Source organism: Bombina bombina, chromosome 1, assembly GCF_027579735.1.
Source record: "Bombina bombina isolate aBomBom1 chromosome 1, aBomBom1.pri, whole genome shotgun sequence".
In the NCBI taxonomy this organism is placed as follows: domain Eukaryota; kingdom Metazoa; phylum Chordata; class Amphibia; order Anura; family Bombinatoridae; genus Bombina; species Bombina bombina.
In genome coordinates this window covers 1,430,522,988-1,430,543,571 of record NC_069499.1, presented here as the reverse complement: position 1 = coordinate 1,430,543,571, position 20,584 = coordinate 1,430,522,988, and the positions used below count along the sequence as shown (strand labels likewise).

The window sequence follows — 20,584 nt, the reverse complement described above, 5'->3', positions numbered from 1 at the left end:
TGCATAGAGCAGTGAACTAAAAAAGTGAGTGGATTAAAAAAAAAAGAATATTCTTTTTCTATAGCTTGGCTATCCCTGACACAGCCAGTTATTATTAGTACTCCTCTGCACAGAGCCCATAGAGGGCTGCCCAGAACTGAGAGATGGGGCAGGCTCCAGCAGGGAAGGGGTTACCCAGGGTCGGTGTGTGATTGCACATCTGTCAGATTTTAGGCTGATGACGTGTGGAAGCAGGAAACTGGAGTGTTTGGGACTAAAATCAATGAGACTTAGCTGTGGGCTGGGAGCAGTCGCAAGCTGGGCAGTAATCTCTGAAGAGGGAGCGATCACAATAGGACTGTGGCTTGAAAACGCAGGAGCAGCGGAGCTCATCTGCAAAGCAGAGCAAAGAAAGGCAGCTTCACCAACGGAGTCAGCTGAGCTCTACACAACACGGGATCTTGCATGGATGAGTAACAGCTCCTGATTTGTATCGGGACTAGTCCAGTAGAAAGGTAACATTTCATGAAGAACTTTATAGTCAAGCAAGAATGGTCTGCGTGCCTTTAGCATACGTTCCGGTTATAGGTCAAGGTTTTAATGTAGTTAGAGTCTAGTTTGGGTATTATATGTGTAAGCATTTTTAGCAGTTTGCTAAAAAATTAGACAATCAGGACTGAATTCATGCGTTGCATTTGGTTTGTTTCTGTAATCTAACAATTGTGTTACCTTCATGTGGCTGTTAAGCACAATCTAAACAAAGACAAAAGACAAACAGAATCCTGATACATTTTTTTATTGAAAAGCTGAATGATTTACTTAGATCCCAGACTGTGGTTGTGCTCAGTCAATTTATTGTAATGATTAATGACCACAAGACTAGATAAAGAAGATAATGCAGTAGCCTGAAGCCATGAATGTCCATTTGGGTTTGGAAAATTCTGAAGATTTGTCCAGCTCAGACCAGGAGCTAATGCACTCCCAAGGCAGGACTTTACATCCCCCAGTTCCAAGACCATCTCTTGTGTCCAGCATGACCTCTGTGTTAGATGGAAATGACTACCATCGCTCAGAACACCACCTGGCTACCTCTCTGCACCCTGGACTTGGGTTTGGGGGAGATTCCCCACCTACATCTACCAACAGTTACACTACTCTGACCCCGCTTCAGCCTCTCCATGAAAAGTTCCATCACCACCAGCATCACCAATGTGTCCCAGTTGGGAACGTAATTGGGAGTTTCACTCTCATGAGAGAAGACAGAGGACTGGGGCCACATAATAATTTCTATAGCCACTATCCCAAAGATATAAGCATGGGTCAAAGTTTATCTTCCTTACCCAGCCCTAACCTTACTACCATGCACAGCTATGGCCATGCGTCTGGGCACTTGGCTAGTGAGAAGATGGTCACTGGAAATAGCTATGATGCCCACCATACTATGTTCAACAGAATTGATCAGCACTTTTCCAGGGAGTTGTCCCCACCTCCTACCTCAGGAATGGGGTCACCCAACATGCACCAACACCATTATGTCCATCACAGAACTGAAATGAATTGCAGACAAAACCCCTCCATTTCAACACAAAACACTGCCCTTTCCAGCCAACTGGAAGAGATAAACACCAAAGATGTTGCCCAAAGAATTATAGCAGAGCTGAAGAGGTATAGCATCCCACAAGCCATCTTTGCAGAAAGGGTATTATGTAGGTCGCAGGGTACACTCTCTGACTTACTAAGGAACCCAAAACCATGGAGCAAACTGAAATCTGGGAGAGAGACTTTTAAGAGAATGTGGAGATGGCTTCAAGAACCTGAGTTCCAGAGAATGGCAGCTTTAAGGTTAGAAGGTAAGACTTTTTTATCAAGCATGCTGTCTACCTGGACCAATACAGGGAACTGTCCAACTAAAATAAATTGCAAAAGGTAACATTCACCTATGACCCCTAGAACAGATAACTTCAAAAAATCCTCAGGTCTTTAATTTATTATACAGCATCTAGTTTTGTGTTTACAGTGACCAGTGAATGCGTTTGTAATATCATTGAAGGCCTGAATTTATTATTTAATTATTATAAGACCATAAAAATAATAATAATACCTATTTATTTCTATGCAGCCTTTAAAGTCAAATTTAATTTAAGGATTGGTGAAGTAAAATCAGGAGCACATATTACATGGTGATAAAGTGTGATATAAAAGTCTTTAGAGGAAGATATGTTTCTCTTGGTATGCAAATTCTACATATTCTTATTTTTTTTGTTTGGAAAATAGCTATTTCATAGCGAAAAAAATCGAAACACATTTAAAACTTACAATTTGATCATTTTGTTTTTCCCTGTATTGCTTATGGTAAGATATTTTTTAAAATATATTTTACTATTCATATTGATAAGTGTATTAACAATATAGCTTTTATTTCATTATTTAAATGTGCACGTCTATATTGTTTTCTGTAAGTCTTATATGTCTATTTTTCTGGTAAACTATTTGTCAATAAGTGCCATTACCTAACTATACATAAAAATATATAATTTTTATTTAAGAACAATTTTTTTTAATCAAATATATCATTTCACTAATATTTTTATTAAATGTATTTTAATTATATATTTGGCTAGTTTTTTGTATTATTAGTGCCACAAGCACAAGATCGCTAGCTAAATACTAAAATTGGGATCTTTGTAAAATTTGTCACCATTAGTTAATATTTTTCTTGTATATTATAAAGCATTAAATATGCTGCTCATTTCCCTTTGTATAATTGTTATAAACAATTTAGTAAAATAATAATACAGTGTTAACAGAGAAGGGTAATTTTGTCAAGGTTAAAAGATGAAAATGACTTCTTTATGCACAATTATTAATAGAACATATTGATAGTTATTACTACAATTAAAATACTTTCATATATAGCCACCAGATTATTTTACTTCCTCATAAATCCTTTGAAATGTAAAAAAAGAAAAAAATAGATACAAAAAATATGTAATGATTGATATTTGCTTATTATTATGAAAAAAATCTATAGTTTTCCAGACATTTGTAATATTATTATAAAGCAAAAATAATAAAAATAAATCAGTTGCAGATGCTTCGACAATTTTGTTGGTCTATATGTCATGTATATTTAAAACCTCAAATATTGTTGGGCTTTGCTTTTGATGTTGACTGTAGCCCTATAGCAACCATTTTATAAATAATTGTTGCACATTGCGGTTTTATTAGTGGCAAATTAAGACTTCTCTATTGAACAGAACACACCACTGTGGCTCCTAATAAAATGTCTCTTGTAATACTAGAAATACTAGAAATTACATTTTTTATACTTTTTTTAATATATATGAATTTTAAAGAATGCACAAGTTTTAAAATGTAAAAATACCAAAGCAATGTCAGCATTAGAATGTGTGACCAAATATTGTGATTAATAGTGTATTACTTTTAATCTCATTTTATCTTTCAGTAGAGTATAATAATTACAAGGATGATATTGGTGTTTTTATTTGTAGAATTTTTAGGAGCAGGGCTTTCAACATAAGTTTAACTCTTTTCTACACATCTTGTGTGATATTAGAGAATTATTATTATTATTATTATTATTATTAATAATAAATAATAATTATAATAATAAATGCGTTTTGCACCAGGTAGCTGCCAAACTAAAGTTAGTTTATTTTGTATTCTTAGCTTTACGTATAAGTATAACACATATAAAGATACGATTTGTAATACGAACTAATGAGCACTGTAATTTTATAAAGCATTTCTGGTTTTTGAAGACGTATTACGAACTATAAGATATGTTAAAAAGCAAAAATCACATTGAAATACGTGCTTTTTTTTATTGCAGACAGCGTACCTGTGAAAGTCCTATTATGCTGAGTGAAAAGTTTTTATATTTTATTAACAAGTGGATGTAAAATAAATGCACATTAATTAGTATGTTTTTGAGCTTTATCACAACCAAAATTTAATTTTAGAGACCCAAAAAAAGAGAATGTTTTTAATATCACTAAACCTATCAATGGTATTAATTTCCATCATTTGAAAGGTTTATATGGATCTGTGCTTTGTATACAACTTTATGTTTGAGCTAATATCCATTTTCAAGGAATCTGTTCTTATTTGTCTCATATTAGGTATATCAAACCATTTATAAATTAAATTATATGAATTAGACAATGTCCTATGAAATTTTAGGTATCATACTTATCGAGGGTATAATAGGTCATACACTTTGATGAGTAGGGTCGATAAAACATCAGTTTTTCCTAATTTATCAGTTTCCTAATTTATCCTGCTTGAAATATAGAAGCTCAGATTCTTATAAATTGTTAAACATTTGTACAACAACAATAATTCATTTCTTCAAACTAGATGGCAATATTTTTCAATATTTTTTACCCCCAGAAATGTTGAGATGGTAGTAAAGGCGATAAAAAACAGATACCACAATTATTTATTGTGATTATTGCTTTAAAGTGTATTGTGTTGAAACTCACCCAATAATATTGATCTTATGTGTTAAACTGTTACTTCTGCATCTAGTTTAAAACAATATTGTGCCAGATATCTGTTGCATAAGTGCAAAGTGTTAACCAGATTATTAATTTTCATTAGTAGACGTGTTGCAGAAACATTGCTATAAAAATAATTCTCTGTGATTTTCTCAGTAAAAAAGAATAATATATATATATATATATATTTATATATATATGTCTGTATGTATATAAACCATGACATTTAGATACAGTTGTTTAGATAAACACAACACACATGCATTTTTTTAATTTGAATGCTGTATGCTGATAAGTTTATAAACATTTATAAAATGTTTATATAATTGCTATATTTATTTAATTGAAGCAAACATTTATTACATGTTTATTTAAATGTATGGTTTTGACATATTTTTATATTTATTTTTTAAAATATTTTTTCTATAACAAAATAAGTGCATTTTAATTTACTCAAATTTTCCACTGCAGGAAAAATAAAATATTGGTATATTTGTACTCTCTAAAAAAGCGATAAGTATCTTAATGTATATTGTATCTTATTTTAGATTACAGAATACAAGGTGGTGAATTCATGAAAAAACCTTCAGGTAGAATAAATATTAGTGACTAAAATTTTGTGGCAGATTTAATGCTGAGTTTATACTTGATCACAGGGCTAGTCGTACAGGCCGTTTGGAGTGATCATTATGTTAAAATAATCAGCATAATTAACTGGGAAATCAGTATTGAAAAACAACCTGTTTAAATCAACATTTTAAATAAAATAATGTTTATAATAAGAGGGCTATGATAAAGAATCTGCTACGAGTGAGACTAGATAAATGTTATCTGAGTTATAATTAGGCATTGCATGGGCCTACTGCAAAGATCTTTGAATAGTATTGTCTGTCTTATATATATATATATATATATATATATATATATATATATATATATATATATGTTTATATTGCATAGTGTAGCTGTTGGCAAAGATCAACACTCACAGGTTTTAGAATATGTTTTTTAAGGTTTCTAAGAACTGTCTTCTTATGAGGAAGGGGACTGTTAGTTCCTTGAATTGTCAATAAATATGTCCTAAATCATTTGAGTTCAGATCTCATCCAACAATCTTACACTATTATGCTTTGTATGTTGCACCCAGCTAGTTGTCTTATTATATTTAAATGAGTAGATTATTTTTATGACTCCTTAAGTAGTGAATGAATGTGTGTGTGTGGTTTATATTTATTTATATATATATAATATAATATATATAATTTTTTTATTTCCCTGAAATGCTATTAAATTGCTATTATGAATGTTAACCCTTTCGTTACTGTGCTATATAATAATAAATAATATAATTAATTTAAATTTCAGTGAGTGTGGTCTGTCTTGAGATATATATATATATATATATATATATATATATATATATATATATAAATAAGCAAAGATGATGCACTCTCAGGCTTTTCACAAATAAGTGTTACATTTATTTGATGACGTTTCAGATCTACATAAGACCTTTCATCAGATAAAACAGTGCAAAGTATACAAACACAGCACAATATATAGTGTCACAAATAAGTGTATAAATATATACTGAGTCTTTAAATAACATTATAATAAAATTCACAATGTATTCTGTTACCACATATAAACCCATACTGAGATAAACTTGAATTTTTAGTGCATAAAATGGTACAGTGACTATGGTCCAGACTTCACTGGGCGGACAGTGGCATACATGTTCGTCCCTGACCGCCCTGCATCACATCTGCCTGCATTTATGATTGCACACTATGGCTAGTGTGCAATGCTTCTCCCTGCTCAGGCGCAGCCAATCGTACACAAGCAGGGGCTAACAATCTCCCTGGTGGGAAAAATCGGGGTGATTGAGATATGCTACATAACAGTTGACGTAATAGGTTAAGAAGCAGCGGTCATCAAACTCGTGCAAAACTGCAGCCGAACGCGCTCCGAAGCTGCCATCGCAGCTTCATAAATGGAGCCCTATATATTGAGTCTGTTACCTTTTATTTATTATTATTTTTCAGCTGTAACTAGTACTTTGTTAATAATAACTTTGTTATTTTCAACATATTAAGACTTTTTTTTATTAACATTTATATATTAATTTTCATAGCACTCTTTTCCTTTTCCCATACATTTGGCGCCTGACTCTACACTACACCCTCCAAACTCTTTTCCTTTTCCCTGTGTTTTACACACATCCACCCACCCACACACACACACATATATATATATATATATATATATATATATATATATATATATACTGTATATATATATATATATATATATATATATATGGTCTGGGGAAGGGGAGCTGTTCCCTAAAACATCACCCTTGAATAAATTCCCTAGTTTTTTAATTTAAATTCCAGTGAGAGCTGTCTTTCCTGAGGTTTATATATATATATACTTAGTCTTCAAGTAACTTTATCATAAAACTCACAGTATATTCTGTTAACACATATAACCCCATGCTAAGATAAAACTGAATTTATAGTGCATAAAATGGTACAGTGTTACTATATTTGGAGACACTATTAGTATTTATACAATAATTTTTGCCGCACTTTTTTCCTTTTCCCTGTGTTATACACACATACACACATATATATATATTTCTTAAAGGTTTACATATATATATAGTCTTTAAATAACTTTATCATAAATTTCACAGTATATTCTATTAACACATATAAACCCATACTGAATTTTTGGTGCATAAAATGGTGACTATATACGGGGTCTGTTATCTATTACTATTTTTCAGCTGTGACTAGTACGTTGTTGTTTTCAACATATTAGCTTTATACTTTATTAGCATTTATACAATAGTTTTTGCAGCACACTTTTCCTTTTCCCTGTCAGTATATATTGTTGCAAGCTACTATAACATATTTTAGTACCCCTGTGTTCAACACTATTTTAGGTTAATGTTCTTTCATAATAAATGAATACAATAATATTAATATAATGATAATATATAAAACAATAGAGGCCTAGCATTTGGTAACTGCATGAGCCTGCTGAACAGAATTATGGACAAAAATGGCTATATCCATACTGGAGAATGTGCTGTTGCACAATGCATGCGACTTTATCAATACTCAGTCTGTTAATATGATTGGTAGTGAATGTAAACTGTATGTAACATGGTGAATTCACAGAAAAAAAAGGAGATAACTGAAAGCCCATGGGAATGCTTTGATTTTCATATAGCAACAGTAAAATGAATGGGGTCAAACAAAATTCTTTAGAAAAACTCATCTAATGTTTTTTTTCTACAGATAATCACCATTTATGTCTTTAGGGATTTTTTTTATAGGTAAATCATCTGATAAGATTCCCTAAAGCAGGGCACTAACTCGGGGCCACACTTAGTTGATAGTGCAACTGCCAGTAATTATGCATTCATGTTGTGTATAGAGGCCATGGGGTTAGTTAATTATACTTGTGTTATATTACTGGTATTACCGATTTTTAGTTTGTTTATATAGTAGTATACAGCGCTAAGGAATTTTGTGGCGCAATACAAATAAATTATAATAATAGAATATAGAGTTTAATAAATATATATAGATATATGATAATAATAGTATATAGAGTTTAATAAATATATATATATAATAGTATAAACAGTTGAATATATATATATATATATATATATATATATATATATATACAGTATATATAATAGTATATACAGTTTAATAAATATGTATAATAATAATAGTATATACAGTTTAAAAAAATTATATATAATAGTATATACAGTTTAATATATACTTTTATATATATATATATATATATATATATATATATAAACACACAGAGTTACAGCACTCACTTGCAAGCTCTCAGCTAAATTAAAAGCAAAAATGGAAGGGTTAGTTACCGCATTTGGCCAAATGGGACAAGCCCAGGTTCCACGTCAAGGTCCCTTCCAAAAACTTGGGACCCTAAATCAGCCACACAATGCAAACTCTCAATCCAACAAACTGGGAACAAGTGAAGGGTGCACAGGCCTATGCAATGACCTCAGACATATACATAACACGGAAGGGGACTGCACTCTGACGTGGTACCTGGGCTTGTCCCATTTGGTGGTAACTAACCCTTCCATTTTTGTTTTTAATCTTAGTTGAGAGCTTTTAAGTGAGTGCTGGACTTTCTCTGTGTGTTGTATTAATTGGTTTTGTAAATTTCCCTATGGTCCTTGCACCCAGACCTGTCCGGGGTAAACTGGGGTTAACTGCCTGTGACTCTGGGTACAGCACAGCTTCCCATGAGTGCCAGTGAGCACCCAGGGCTGAGCATGTTGCAGGGTCATGGGATGTACAGTCCCCTTCCGTGTTTTGTATATATATATATATAAATATATATATATATATATATAAATATATATATATATATATATATATATACCGTATTTTTCGCTCCATAAGACGCACTTTTTCCCCCCCCTCAAAAGTAAGGGGAAATGTCTGTGCATCTTATGGAGCGAATGCATATTGAGTCTAGGCAGCCGCCTTAGGGCACTGTCTAACTGAGTTCCACTTCCTGCGAGCGGGGCGCGAGTTATCTGTCAGTCACTGTGAGAAGTGAATGAGGAAGCGCTGCGCAATGAGCAGAGTGCAGACTATAGGACAATGAACCCACAAACAGTGTCTGCGGGACTTAGGAGCAGGGCAGAGCTTTTCAGCCCAGACTGGGGGTTGATCTGAGTGAACCGGAAGCTGCTGTGTGAAGACCTGGGGATCTGCTGCAGCTAGTGCTAATGTGGAGCAGAACTTATCCCAGTGAAGAACACTGGCAACAGGTGAGCCATATGCTGCCAAAAAATGCACTAATAGTGACCTTTTCCAGTTTTCCTGATTGTGGGCTGGAGCAACAGGTGATTTTTTTTATATATATAAGAATTTAAATCTGGCCCTTAATGTTTTAAAAATTGGCACCGCCTAAGTTGGGAATCACAGCTTTACCCGCCCTTGGGGTATGTTGTCCTGCACTACTTGGATTAGGACCTGAGGGACACACATGAGACGCCTGTAGATGTCTGGAGTCCTGCCCTGATGAGAAGCAGACTCTTAAGTTAGTTTAACCTAAGCACCAAAAGGGTTAAGGTTATGCCTCTGGCATCGGTGTAATTAAAGACTTAAAGTTCCCCTTACTGACATTGCCTTCTTTTCACCTATGGGGGTACTACACCATTTGATTCAGAATATTTTTTGTCTTGTTTTCCTCCTCTAAAAACTAGGTGCGTCTTATGGTCAGGTGCGTCTTATGGAGCGAAAAATACGGTGTATATATATATATATATATATATATATATATATATATATATATATATATTTATTTAATAAACTATACTTGTTACCTTATTTGAAAAAGTTTAGAGAAGCCTCCCTCTGAAAAGATTTGGAGGAAAAATGTAATTCATTTTAAAATACTCTTTTTGAATAAAACATAGACAAATTGCACAAGGCCTATTAAAGGGGTCACTGATTCTCGGATCTCTCATCAAATGTGCTTGTGGATTAAAGTATTTTATCTATATAACCACTTCCAGACTGATCTTAAAGGGATAGTGTATCCTAATTGTTTCTCCTATTCAGGGCTAAATTATGAGTGGAGCGCTATTTTGCGTTCCTGATTTGCTAAAAGTAAGCTTTTTGCATGCTTGTATTATTAAGTTGAAAGTAGAAAGTTATCATTTGCACGTTAACCTGATGTGTGCAAAAATCTGAGCTTAGAATATTGCACGCCCCTTAATTAATTCCCCCATAGAAGTCAATAGAGCACACACGCAAATTCTCAAGTGCACTAACCCGACATGAAAATATGAATATTTCACATTACAATGTTCTTCACATACAAGAATATATTCTCTTTATTCATAAATACATATTTCTACATATATCTGATGGTATTTTGGTACTATATACAGTGGGGCAAAAAAGTATTTAGTCAGCCACCAATTGTGCAAGTTCTCCCACTTAAGAAGATGAGAGAGGCCTGTAATTTTCATCATAGGTATACCTCAACTATGAGAGACAAAATATGGAAACAAATCCAGACAATCACATTGTCTGATTTGGAAAGAATTTATTTGCATATTATGGTGGAAAATAAGTATTTGGTCACCTACAAACAAGCAAGATTTCTGGCTCTCACAGACCTGTGTCTTCTTCTTTAAGAGGCTCCTCTGTCCTCCACTCATTACCTGTATTAATGGCACCTGTTTGAACTTGTTATCAGTGTAAAAGACACCTGTCCACAACTTCAAACAGTCCAGACCAAAGAGCTGTCGAAGATCACCAGAAAATCACCAGGCTGGGAAGACTGAATCTGCAATAGGCAAGCAGCTTGGTGTGAAGAAATCAACTGTGAGATCAATAATTAGAAAATGGAAGACATACAAGACCACTGATAAACTCCCTCGATCTTGGGCTCCACGCAAGATCTCACCCCGTGGGGTTAAAATGATCACAAGAACGGTGAGCAAACATCCCAGAACCACACGGGGGACCTAGTGAATGACCTGCAGAAAGCTGGGACCAACCTAACAAAGGCTACCATCAGTAACACACTACGCCGCCAGGGACTCAGATCCTGCAGTGCCAGACGTGTCCCCCTGCTTAAGCCAGTACATGTCCGGGCCCGTCTGAAGTATGCTAGAGAGCATTTGGATGATCCAGAAGTGGATTGGGAGAATGTCATATTGTCAGATGAAACCAAAGTAGAACTGTTTGGTAGAAACACAAGTCGTGGTGTTTGGAGGAGAGAGAATGCTGAGTTGCAACCAAAGAACACCATACCTACTGTGAAGCATGGGGGTGGCAACATCATGCTTTGTGGCTGTTTCTCTGCAAAGGGACAGGACGACTGATCCGTGTACATGAAAGAATGAATGGGGCCATGTATTGTGAGATTTTGAGTGCAAACCTCCTTCCATCAGCAAGGGCATTGAAGATGAAACGTGGCTGGGTCTTTCAGCATGACAATGATCCCAAACACACCGCCCAGGCAATGAAGGAGTGGCTTCGTAAGAAGCATTTCAAGGTCCTGGAGTGGCCTAGCCAGTCTCCAGATCTCAACCCCATAGAAAATCTTTGGAGGGAGTTGAAAGTCCGTGTTGCCCAGTGACAGCCCCAAAACATCACTGCTCTAGAGGAGATCTGCATGCAGGAATGGGCCAACATACCAGCAACAGTGTGTGACAACCTTGTGAAGACTTACAGAAAACGTTTAACCTCTGTCATTGCCAACAAAGGATATATAACAAAGTATTGAGATGAACTTTTGATATTGACCAAATACTTATTTCCACCATAATTTGCAAATAAATTCTTTCCAAATCAGACAATGTGATTGTCTGGATTTGTTTCCACATTTTATCTCTCATAGTTGAAGTATACCTATGATGAAAATTACAGGCCTCTCTCATCTTCTTAAGTGGGAGAACTTGCACAATTGGTGGCTGACTAAATACTTTTTTGCCCCACTGTATATCTATACCTAAATACATACATGATTATATATAGGTTTAGATACATACAGATATATATATACAAAGAGAGAAGCGCTCTACCAGGAACGAACAACAGCTCAGTGGCTTGTTCTATGGCGATTTACCACCTGGAGGCAGCCTCTTTTAGACCAGTGTGCTTTTCACAGAAGAAAACTTTCCTGAAGTATATCAGTCTGATCCCGCCAAGTAAGGTCAGTCCAGCCCTGAAATACCAGGCAATTCTCCTCTGAACAAGGAACATGACAACCCCAGACGATCGTTTCGGCCTCCTATGGGCCTCGTCAGTGAGGTGCAGCCACATTCCTCTAAGCACACTGGGCAAGGAGTCCACGTCTGGTTTCCCCATCACCCATAGGGAGACTTCCCCAGGGTCATAATAATTTGCATACGGATATATATAGGTATATCTATTTAAAAATACATAATTAAAAATGTATTGCACAGTTGACTCAAGAACAGTGAGTGCCTATTGTTTCTTGAAGTTACGATGATATTGAGAGCACCCTGGTGGTGGGTGAATTTATGTGAGAGTGTATCTACACTACAATTTTATATATACATATCTATATATTTAAACATGTATATGTATGTCTTTATTAGTTAAAGCCTTTGTCTGCCTTTTTTTTACAACACGTGAGATCTCATATCTTTGAGCCCTTATAACATTTTTGTGATTTAAATTTTTTTTTTTTATTAGATGGTGTTATTGTAACTGTACTTTTACATGTATTTTTGATGTGTTTTGTGACACTTTTTACTTGAGTGAAACAGTTAAACAGAGTTCGGAGGTCGTGCTAACCCAATGCTTGTTAACTTCAATTGTGCTCAAGCGATCGCGTTTCCTTTCAACTTGTAATATGCACGCTATTGCCGACGCGTGCAAATAGGAGTGATAAACCCGATATGGCTTGCACTTGACTGATAGCACGCCATTCATAATCTGGCCCTTAGTTTATTCCAAATGATTCGTTTTCGCTGCTGGAGTGTAATTTTTTTTTTTTTGCAAATTGCGAATTTACCTTTATTTCAGCATTTTAAATAGCTATTTTTGTCTGTGGTGTGGTATCCATACCTATACTGAAAGTTTCTATACTTCAGTATTGGCTATAGAAAAGCTGTGTAAACTGAGCAGAAGAAATTACATTCCCAGTGTGGTTTGGGAGAGGTAAGCTTTGGAGCTTTAAGTATTGAGCTTTGGTATACAGACATAGATAATATAAATGCATGTATGTGTGTACAGAAAGTGATAAAATATAGAGATCTGATTTCCCTGCAAGCTCAACCCATTTTAATCGGTTGTGGTTTTAAAGAGAAAAACTGCTATTTCATATACAAAAACAAACCCAAAGAAGCAATTTCTCATACATTTTATAATCTGCAGATAGTCAAACAAGTTATTGGAAACACATTAAGGGGAAAACAATTTTACAGTACACTGTCCCTTTAATATTCCTGTATATATTTTATCATCATATGTTTTCACGGACACAAATAATTTTAATATTGTAATATAAAATTGTAATTGTAAAAATTGTAATAAAAAATGTTTTACTGTATGGAACAAAACAAATTTGCAATAAATATTCATTATATATTTTGTTACCTTTTCCTTTAATTTAACTTTCTAAAAAAATGAAGAACATTCCAGTTCTAAGAATTGCCCATGACAGGCATCACAAGCATAAACCTACTACATATTCCCTACATATTTGGTCTCCACTAGGGGATCAGATAAGCAAAAAAAACAATGATAGTTTTGCCAATAAAATGACAATGGCCATAACTACTCCAGTTTCAGTCTGGATTATTTCCTTTAAAGGCAAGTTGTGGGGGAGTTTTCATATTGGAAAACAATTGCAGCAAAAAGGTGTGAAAGCATCCAAAACATTTTCACAATCACCTTTTGTGTTAATTATTTGCAAGATTGTAGGAAAAAAATGTAATGACTGGCTGCAGTAATGAGTTACAGCATTATATATTACCCTATTGCAGGGGCGTATTATGGCCTAGGCCAACAAGGCCGGTGCCTAGTGCAGCAGATTTGGGAGGGTCAGCACATTGGCCCTATCCTCTCTCTAAAAGCCAGCACACAGTACAGTGATCAATAAAGTGCAGGCTGTTACAGAAAAGACAAGGCACGTGCGCTGATTAAGGTTGCTCTTCACAGGCAGTGCTCCTTTAAACCAGTGCTTCATTTAGAGCCGCCGGCATTTTTGCAGTGGAAGCGTTCTTGGTGAGAAACTTGCCCGGGGATATGCTTACAAGGTGAGGCTGGAGGAGAAGACCTTGTGCCGATATTCTGCCTCCCCTTATCAGCTGTGGTGGGTCTGCGAGCGCAGTGCTTATTGCAGGTCTTAGTAACTAACAGACTGGATGCATCTGTGCACTGCTTAGATCAGCTTGTGATGTCTAATCATAAACTCTCAGCGCTAATGTATGTTAGCTACTAATAGCTAGCTTTCTCTGCATTCATGTGATGTCTAATCATAAACTCTCAGCACTAACGTATGTTAGCTACTAATAGCTAGCTTTCTCTGCATTCATGAACCCACGCAGTAAATAGTAAACAGACACTTCATTCCCTTTCTCCCTCCCTCCCTCCCTCCCTCAACTCACTCCCTAAACTCCCTCCCTCAACTCACTCCCTCCCTCAACTCACTCCCTAAACTCCCTCCCTTCTTTCTTTCCCGCCCTCCCTCCCTTCTTTCCCTCCCTCCCTTCTTTCCCTCCCTCCCTTCTTTCCCTCCCTCCCTTGCTCCCTTCTTTCACTTCTTTCTTTCCCTCCCTTCTTTCCCTCCTCCCCTTTCTCTCCCTCACCACTTTTCTCTTTATCTCTCCCTCCTTTCTTTCCTTCATCTCCCTTTTTCCCCTCCTTCTCTCCTCTCCCTTCTCTTAGGGAGAAAATGGTATGAGATGCATGCAATTTAACCCACCTACATGCAATTGTTTTGCTAGTTCATTTTCTTTTGAATTGTTATGAAAATAAAAAAAATTTACACACTGACCCAAAAAATATTAAGGGGAAAAAAGGCCTAAAACCTTTGGGTGTGTGTGTGTGTGTGTGGGGGGGGCGGTGGCCAGTAGAATTTTGAGTGCCTAGGGCAGCACGCCAGAATTTTGAGTGCCTATTGCTATGATATACCTATGTTTTAACCCCCACAAAGAGGCTCTGAAGCTGCAATACACTGCATATCCTGAGGTAAACACAGCCAATGATTGGTAAATTCCCAACAATAGGCCACCCCTGATTGACTCAATGGTCCTGTTCAGCTCTGGACCAGGGGTGTATTGTCAGTCTAGAGCTGACTTTAACTGTGTGCTTTACCCATTTGCAGGGGTTAACGCGTAGATATAGGTAAGTGGTAGTGCAATACGAAACGTATTAAAGGGACATGAAACCCAATTTTTTTTCTTTCATGATTTAGAAAGAGCATGTTATATTAAACAACTTTCTAATTCACTTCTATTATCTAATTTGTTTAATTCTCTTGATATCCTTTGCTGAAAAGCATATCTAGATAGGCTCAGATTGGTGGCTGCACATAGATGCCTTGTGTGATTGGCTCATCCATGTGCATTGATTTTTCTTCAACAAAAGATATCTAAAGAATGAAGCAAACTAGATAATAGAAGTAAAATAGGATGTTGTTTAAAATTGTATTATCTATCTGAATCATTAATGAACATTTTTGGGTTTAATGTCCCTTTAAAGCATTTTTTAATGTGACTTTAACATCTTACAATAAATTCAAAATTATAAGCCTGGCTTATCATATACATGAGGTTTAACAACTGATTTGCCATTTAGTAAATGGCCAACATCAGTACGTCCATAAAAGAAATGGGTCTGTTTTTTTATGTTTCCCACATAAGGCTAGATTACGCATGGCAAATTAACCGTTGCACGTCGGAAGTAGCATGCGCATTACAAGTTGAAAGTAAATGCATTAGCTCGAGCGCAATTGAATTTGGGATATCGCAACTTCAGAGCTCTGGTTAACTGTCACACTGGACTAAAAATCTGCATAAAAAAACATTAAAATTACAGTTACACTCATAATAACATATTTATGCAATATTAATATTTAACAAAGTGTTTCACTGTGTATTTACTGTAAATATTTCACATTCCAATTTTCTTAACATAAGGGAATATGTTCTAAGTATATATAAATAGATATTCCTTTTTATATATATATATATATATATATATATATATATATATATATATATATATATATATATATATATATATTTGTATATATCTATACCTATATACGATCATAAATATATGTATATATATATATATATATATATATATATATATACAGAGGATAGATAGATAGATAGATAGATAGATAGATAGATAGATAGCTATATATTTTACCAAAAAATATTATATATATATACTGTATATATATATTTATAAATAAATAGAACATATTCTGCTATGTGAAGAAAATTGGTATGTGAAATAATTATATTTCTTATCTGTTTAGCACACTAGGTTAATCGTGATCGGGTTTGAATGATTTGTTGGGTATTTTTTTCCTACTTTTTGCACTCCATTGAAGTCTATAGGAAATACGTTAACATTGTCTCAATATTCTAACTGTGTATGTTGGGTTAGCACGCAAATTAAACTTTCTTTTGTTTTAACTTGTAATATGTGTGCTACCCGACGCTCGCAAAAATCCGAAGTTGAGTGGAATTAACGCACAAGCGGGCGTTCAAACTACCGCTCCACTCAATCTAGCCCATAGAGGGTTAATTATTTTTAGCCACAAGGATGAAATTAACTGTCTATTCAGAAACACTCTAAATAAGCACATTATATTTAATAGCATTTGATAACACCATTTATAAAGCGTATCTTGTGTCCTGGCAGATTTCACTAATGGATCAGACAGACCAATCACTTAAATGGTTTTGGTAATTTTTAATGAACAGTTGATCATCGATTAATGAGTGGTTAAATTAACAGCAATTATTTACTTATCACAAATATAAATATGTTTTTATTGTGCAGGCATTGGACGATGACCTTAAACATAATATGCATTTATTTCTGAATATATTTTTTGAACAATCGTCTTGGATTGAAGAGAGTAAATAAATTGGCAAAAAAAAACAACTAGTGTTGTGGGATATGTTGGCGCATTACAAATAAAGATAATAATAATAGTTCTCTGCATGTTTAACATGATATTCTGTGTTGAAAAGATACCTAGGCAGAAGTCTGGAGAACTACATGGCAGGGAATAGTGATGTTAGTGCTCTTGCAAATGAATAACATCTTGCAAAACTACTGCAATATAGTGCTCCAGAAAGGGGCCGGCTCCTAAGCGTACTGCTTTTCAACAATGATACCAAGAGAACAAAGAAAATTTGATAACAGTAAATTAGAAAGTTGTTTAAAATTGCATCCTCTATCTGAATCATGAAAGAAAAAAAAAAAGGGGTTTCATTTCCCTTTAAGCAGTCTCACTCCTTACTTGGTTTTATACTTATTTCTTTCCTAGTCCTGGATGTCTCTGTCCTTTCTTAACCTATTAAGTTGACTTGGCTGTCTATCTCCTGTTATTCTGATCATCCCTAGTTCTCCTTGCCCTGGTAATCTCAACCACCACTATCTGTTTCTTTGCCATTGTTAATACTCTCCTACCTTTGCCTCGTCTCGCTTTCAATGGCTTCCACTCTCCTTCTTTTAACCGTAGGCTGTCCATATTGCCGATTTAAAAAGGGACACATGAAAAATACATATGTCAGGGTTCTTATACAAAATATGTCTTTAAACAGCCCTGAAAACAGCCCTGACATATGTATTTTTCATATGGTCACGGCAATATGGTCACCCTATTTAACCACCATGAACTGTTCTCCATTGTATTAAATGTCTCACCTCTCTATCACTTGCTAATCTTTCTTCTTTTGTGGCCTGTCTCTCTCATCATCTGACCTAGTTGTCTCTATTTCTGTAACAGCATTTCCCTGCAGTACAATTATTACCTCAGTGAATACCGACCAGTAATTATGGATAGATGCAGATCTGTTGGTCACAAAGAATCTTTTTTTTTTTCTTTTTGCTTTTTATAGATTGTCTGATAAATATGCATTCTTGTAAATACAAATTTATCATAAGATAGGGATCTTAAAACCACAAAATGTACCATCTACCAATCCACATATGGTTAATAATATTGAGGCAGAATTAACCATTTTGTTTTATAAGAAACTGCAGAGTCAGACTTGCAGTGAGTTCTGGCAATGCAAGGGTAACAGCAAAAAAAAAATTGATTTTTTTACAGCCGACTCAGTCAGCGCCACTCACACACAATCCACTCATAAACTACCCACAATCCCTTGCGTATGATCCCCAGGGGAGCGAGCTGTGAGCAAATTATTGATTTTTGATTTTGCAAAAATAACCCCCATTTTCACCCTATCTTATTTATTTTTAATTTAGCCTTTTCTTACAACCTATATATTTTTTACACTTGTAAAAAAAAATAGATTAAATCAACGTGACCTACAGTATATGTTAGAAGAATTGTAATACAAATATTTAAAGTCCGTGGAAGGGGTATCAATAATATGTCTATGTAGAAATGAAATGGTTTGGTTTATAAATAAATAAAACAAAAACACTTGTAGCACACAGTCATATTTCTACGGTATGGTTATCAATTAAAGGAATCATTTTTACAATGATTATTTTTGTTGAACAATTCACATATTACACCAAACGTCAGTGCCTTAAAGGTTGGGTACTAAAAGGTAATTTTCTGTGAACAGTTTTTAATTAAATTCCCCGAGGAAGTAAAGCACATTCTATTTTTTTGGTGTTTTAAAGAAATACTAGAACAGTCTGATGCCATTATAGATACAATTTATTTAAAGGGCATTAAAGGTTCTATTTATTAAAACATAAATAGATTGTTTAAAATTGGATTGCAGTTTTTGGCTTTCTAAATTTGATGTCCTTATACTGAGAAACATTACAAAAACTGGCCACAAATAGAACGGACAGTTTTGCTTATCAGCCAACCCTTTAAAGGGACATTATCCACTCATTTTTTCTTTGCATAAATGTTTTGTAGATTATCTATTTATATAGCCCATGATTTTTTATTTTTTTTTAAATGTATAGTTTTGCTTATTTTTAAATAACATTGCTCTAATTTTCAGTCTCCTAACCAAATCCCAAAGTTTTAGGAGAATACCGACGTATGCCTACTCCAGCTTGCTCTTGTTTGTGTAAATGGTCTTTTCATATGCAAAAGAATGGGGAGGGGCAGAGTGTCTTATTTCCCACGTGCAGTGGGCTTTCCAGCTACCTTTTCAACAGAGCTAAACTGAGAGCTTCTAAGTAAGTTTTTAAACAGTTTTATACTGGATTTTTATATCAGTATCTGTGCATCTTATTCTTAGTAGTGTCTATTACATGCAGTTATATGAAAATTGGTGCATACTGTCCCTTTAAGCACAGTTGTACCCAGATATGCAATCACACACACTTACCCACACACATATATATATATATATATATATATATCCATACAGTATATATGTATAGCGTGTTTCAATAATGTGCCTTCAAATGCATGGTCTACATTTTTTACCAGCCCTTTACATGAAGAAGAGAAGAAGAGAATAAGCTAAAATGAGACAAGCAGTATTTATTGTGATACAGGCATCATTTGGGAAACCCCAGCAGGATTCTGAGATACAGAAAGGTATTAGCAGCAGAAAATTAGAGGTAGTTATACCACTTAATAGATTAGCAAACTGATCCTAGACTCCAGGGCATTAGATTTGATGCCTATATCTGCATGTTAGTTTGGGGATGATAGTTATTTGGTCTGTTAACTGAATATAAAGAGGTGAGAGGATCATGCATGCTCTGAGTTCTGTGCATAAATTTTAGATGTCCTCATGATGGTGAGTTTAAAGGGAGTATGGGTGTATTAAAGGAATGTGCGCTAATATATATATATATATATTGCTAAATAAGACACACTTGTTAAAATGTTCCATATAGATCCTCTACGTTTATGTATATCTTATATATGACATACAAATGAAGTGACTGGATTGTACATGGCACAGTGATTTTGGGGAAGGGATAATTAGTTATGTGTGACTATGGTAAAAGTTGAAGAAAGAGTGCCTGTCCTTCTGTAGTATGTGGCTGCCAATTGGGTGTTCCAGTGTTTGTTTTTGAAAAAGATGGGATGTGTGATGAGAATGGGAGGTGACGTCACCGGATGGGGGCGTGGCTTATAGCCATTATTGTCTATGTCGCAGTTACTAAGTTAAATGAGTTGTACAAGCTGTATACTTCTATGCTCTGCAATAAAATAGCGTTGTACCTTCTATGCTGTGTCCTGCATCTCATGACATGGTGTCAGAAGTACTTGCCTACGCTTCTGTTTCCTGAGTAATGACGATGTTGAAGTTTACCCCACCTGAGCCTTTTGATTTCTCTCAGCCTGCAGCTTGGCCCACATGGCGTCAGCGGTTTCAACGCTTC

General features: G+C 34.9%; 1 protein-coding gene across 1 annotated transcript in view; it reads left to right on the top strand.

The window, feature by feature from the left end:
* Positions 1-892: 892 nt before the first annotated feature.
* LOC128643079 (hepatocyte nuclear factor 6-like) overlaps positions 893-20,584 on the top strand; it is a 38,674-nt gene continuing 18,982 nt past the window's right edge. Inside the window, exon 1 of the mRNA XM_053696020.1 lies at positions 893-1,829. Within this exon, the coding sequence (XP_053551995.1) occupies positions 893-1,829 (937 nt within the window). The remainder of the gene's footprint in view (positions 1,830-20,584) is intronic.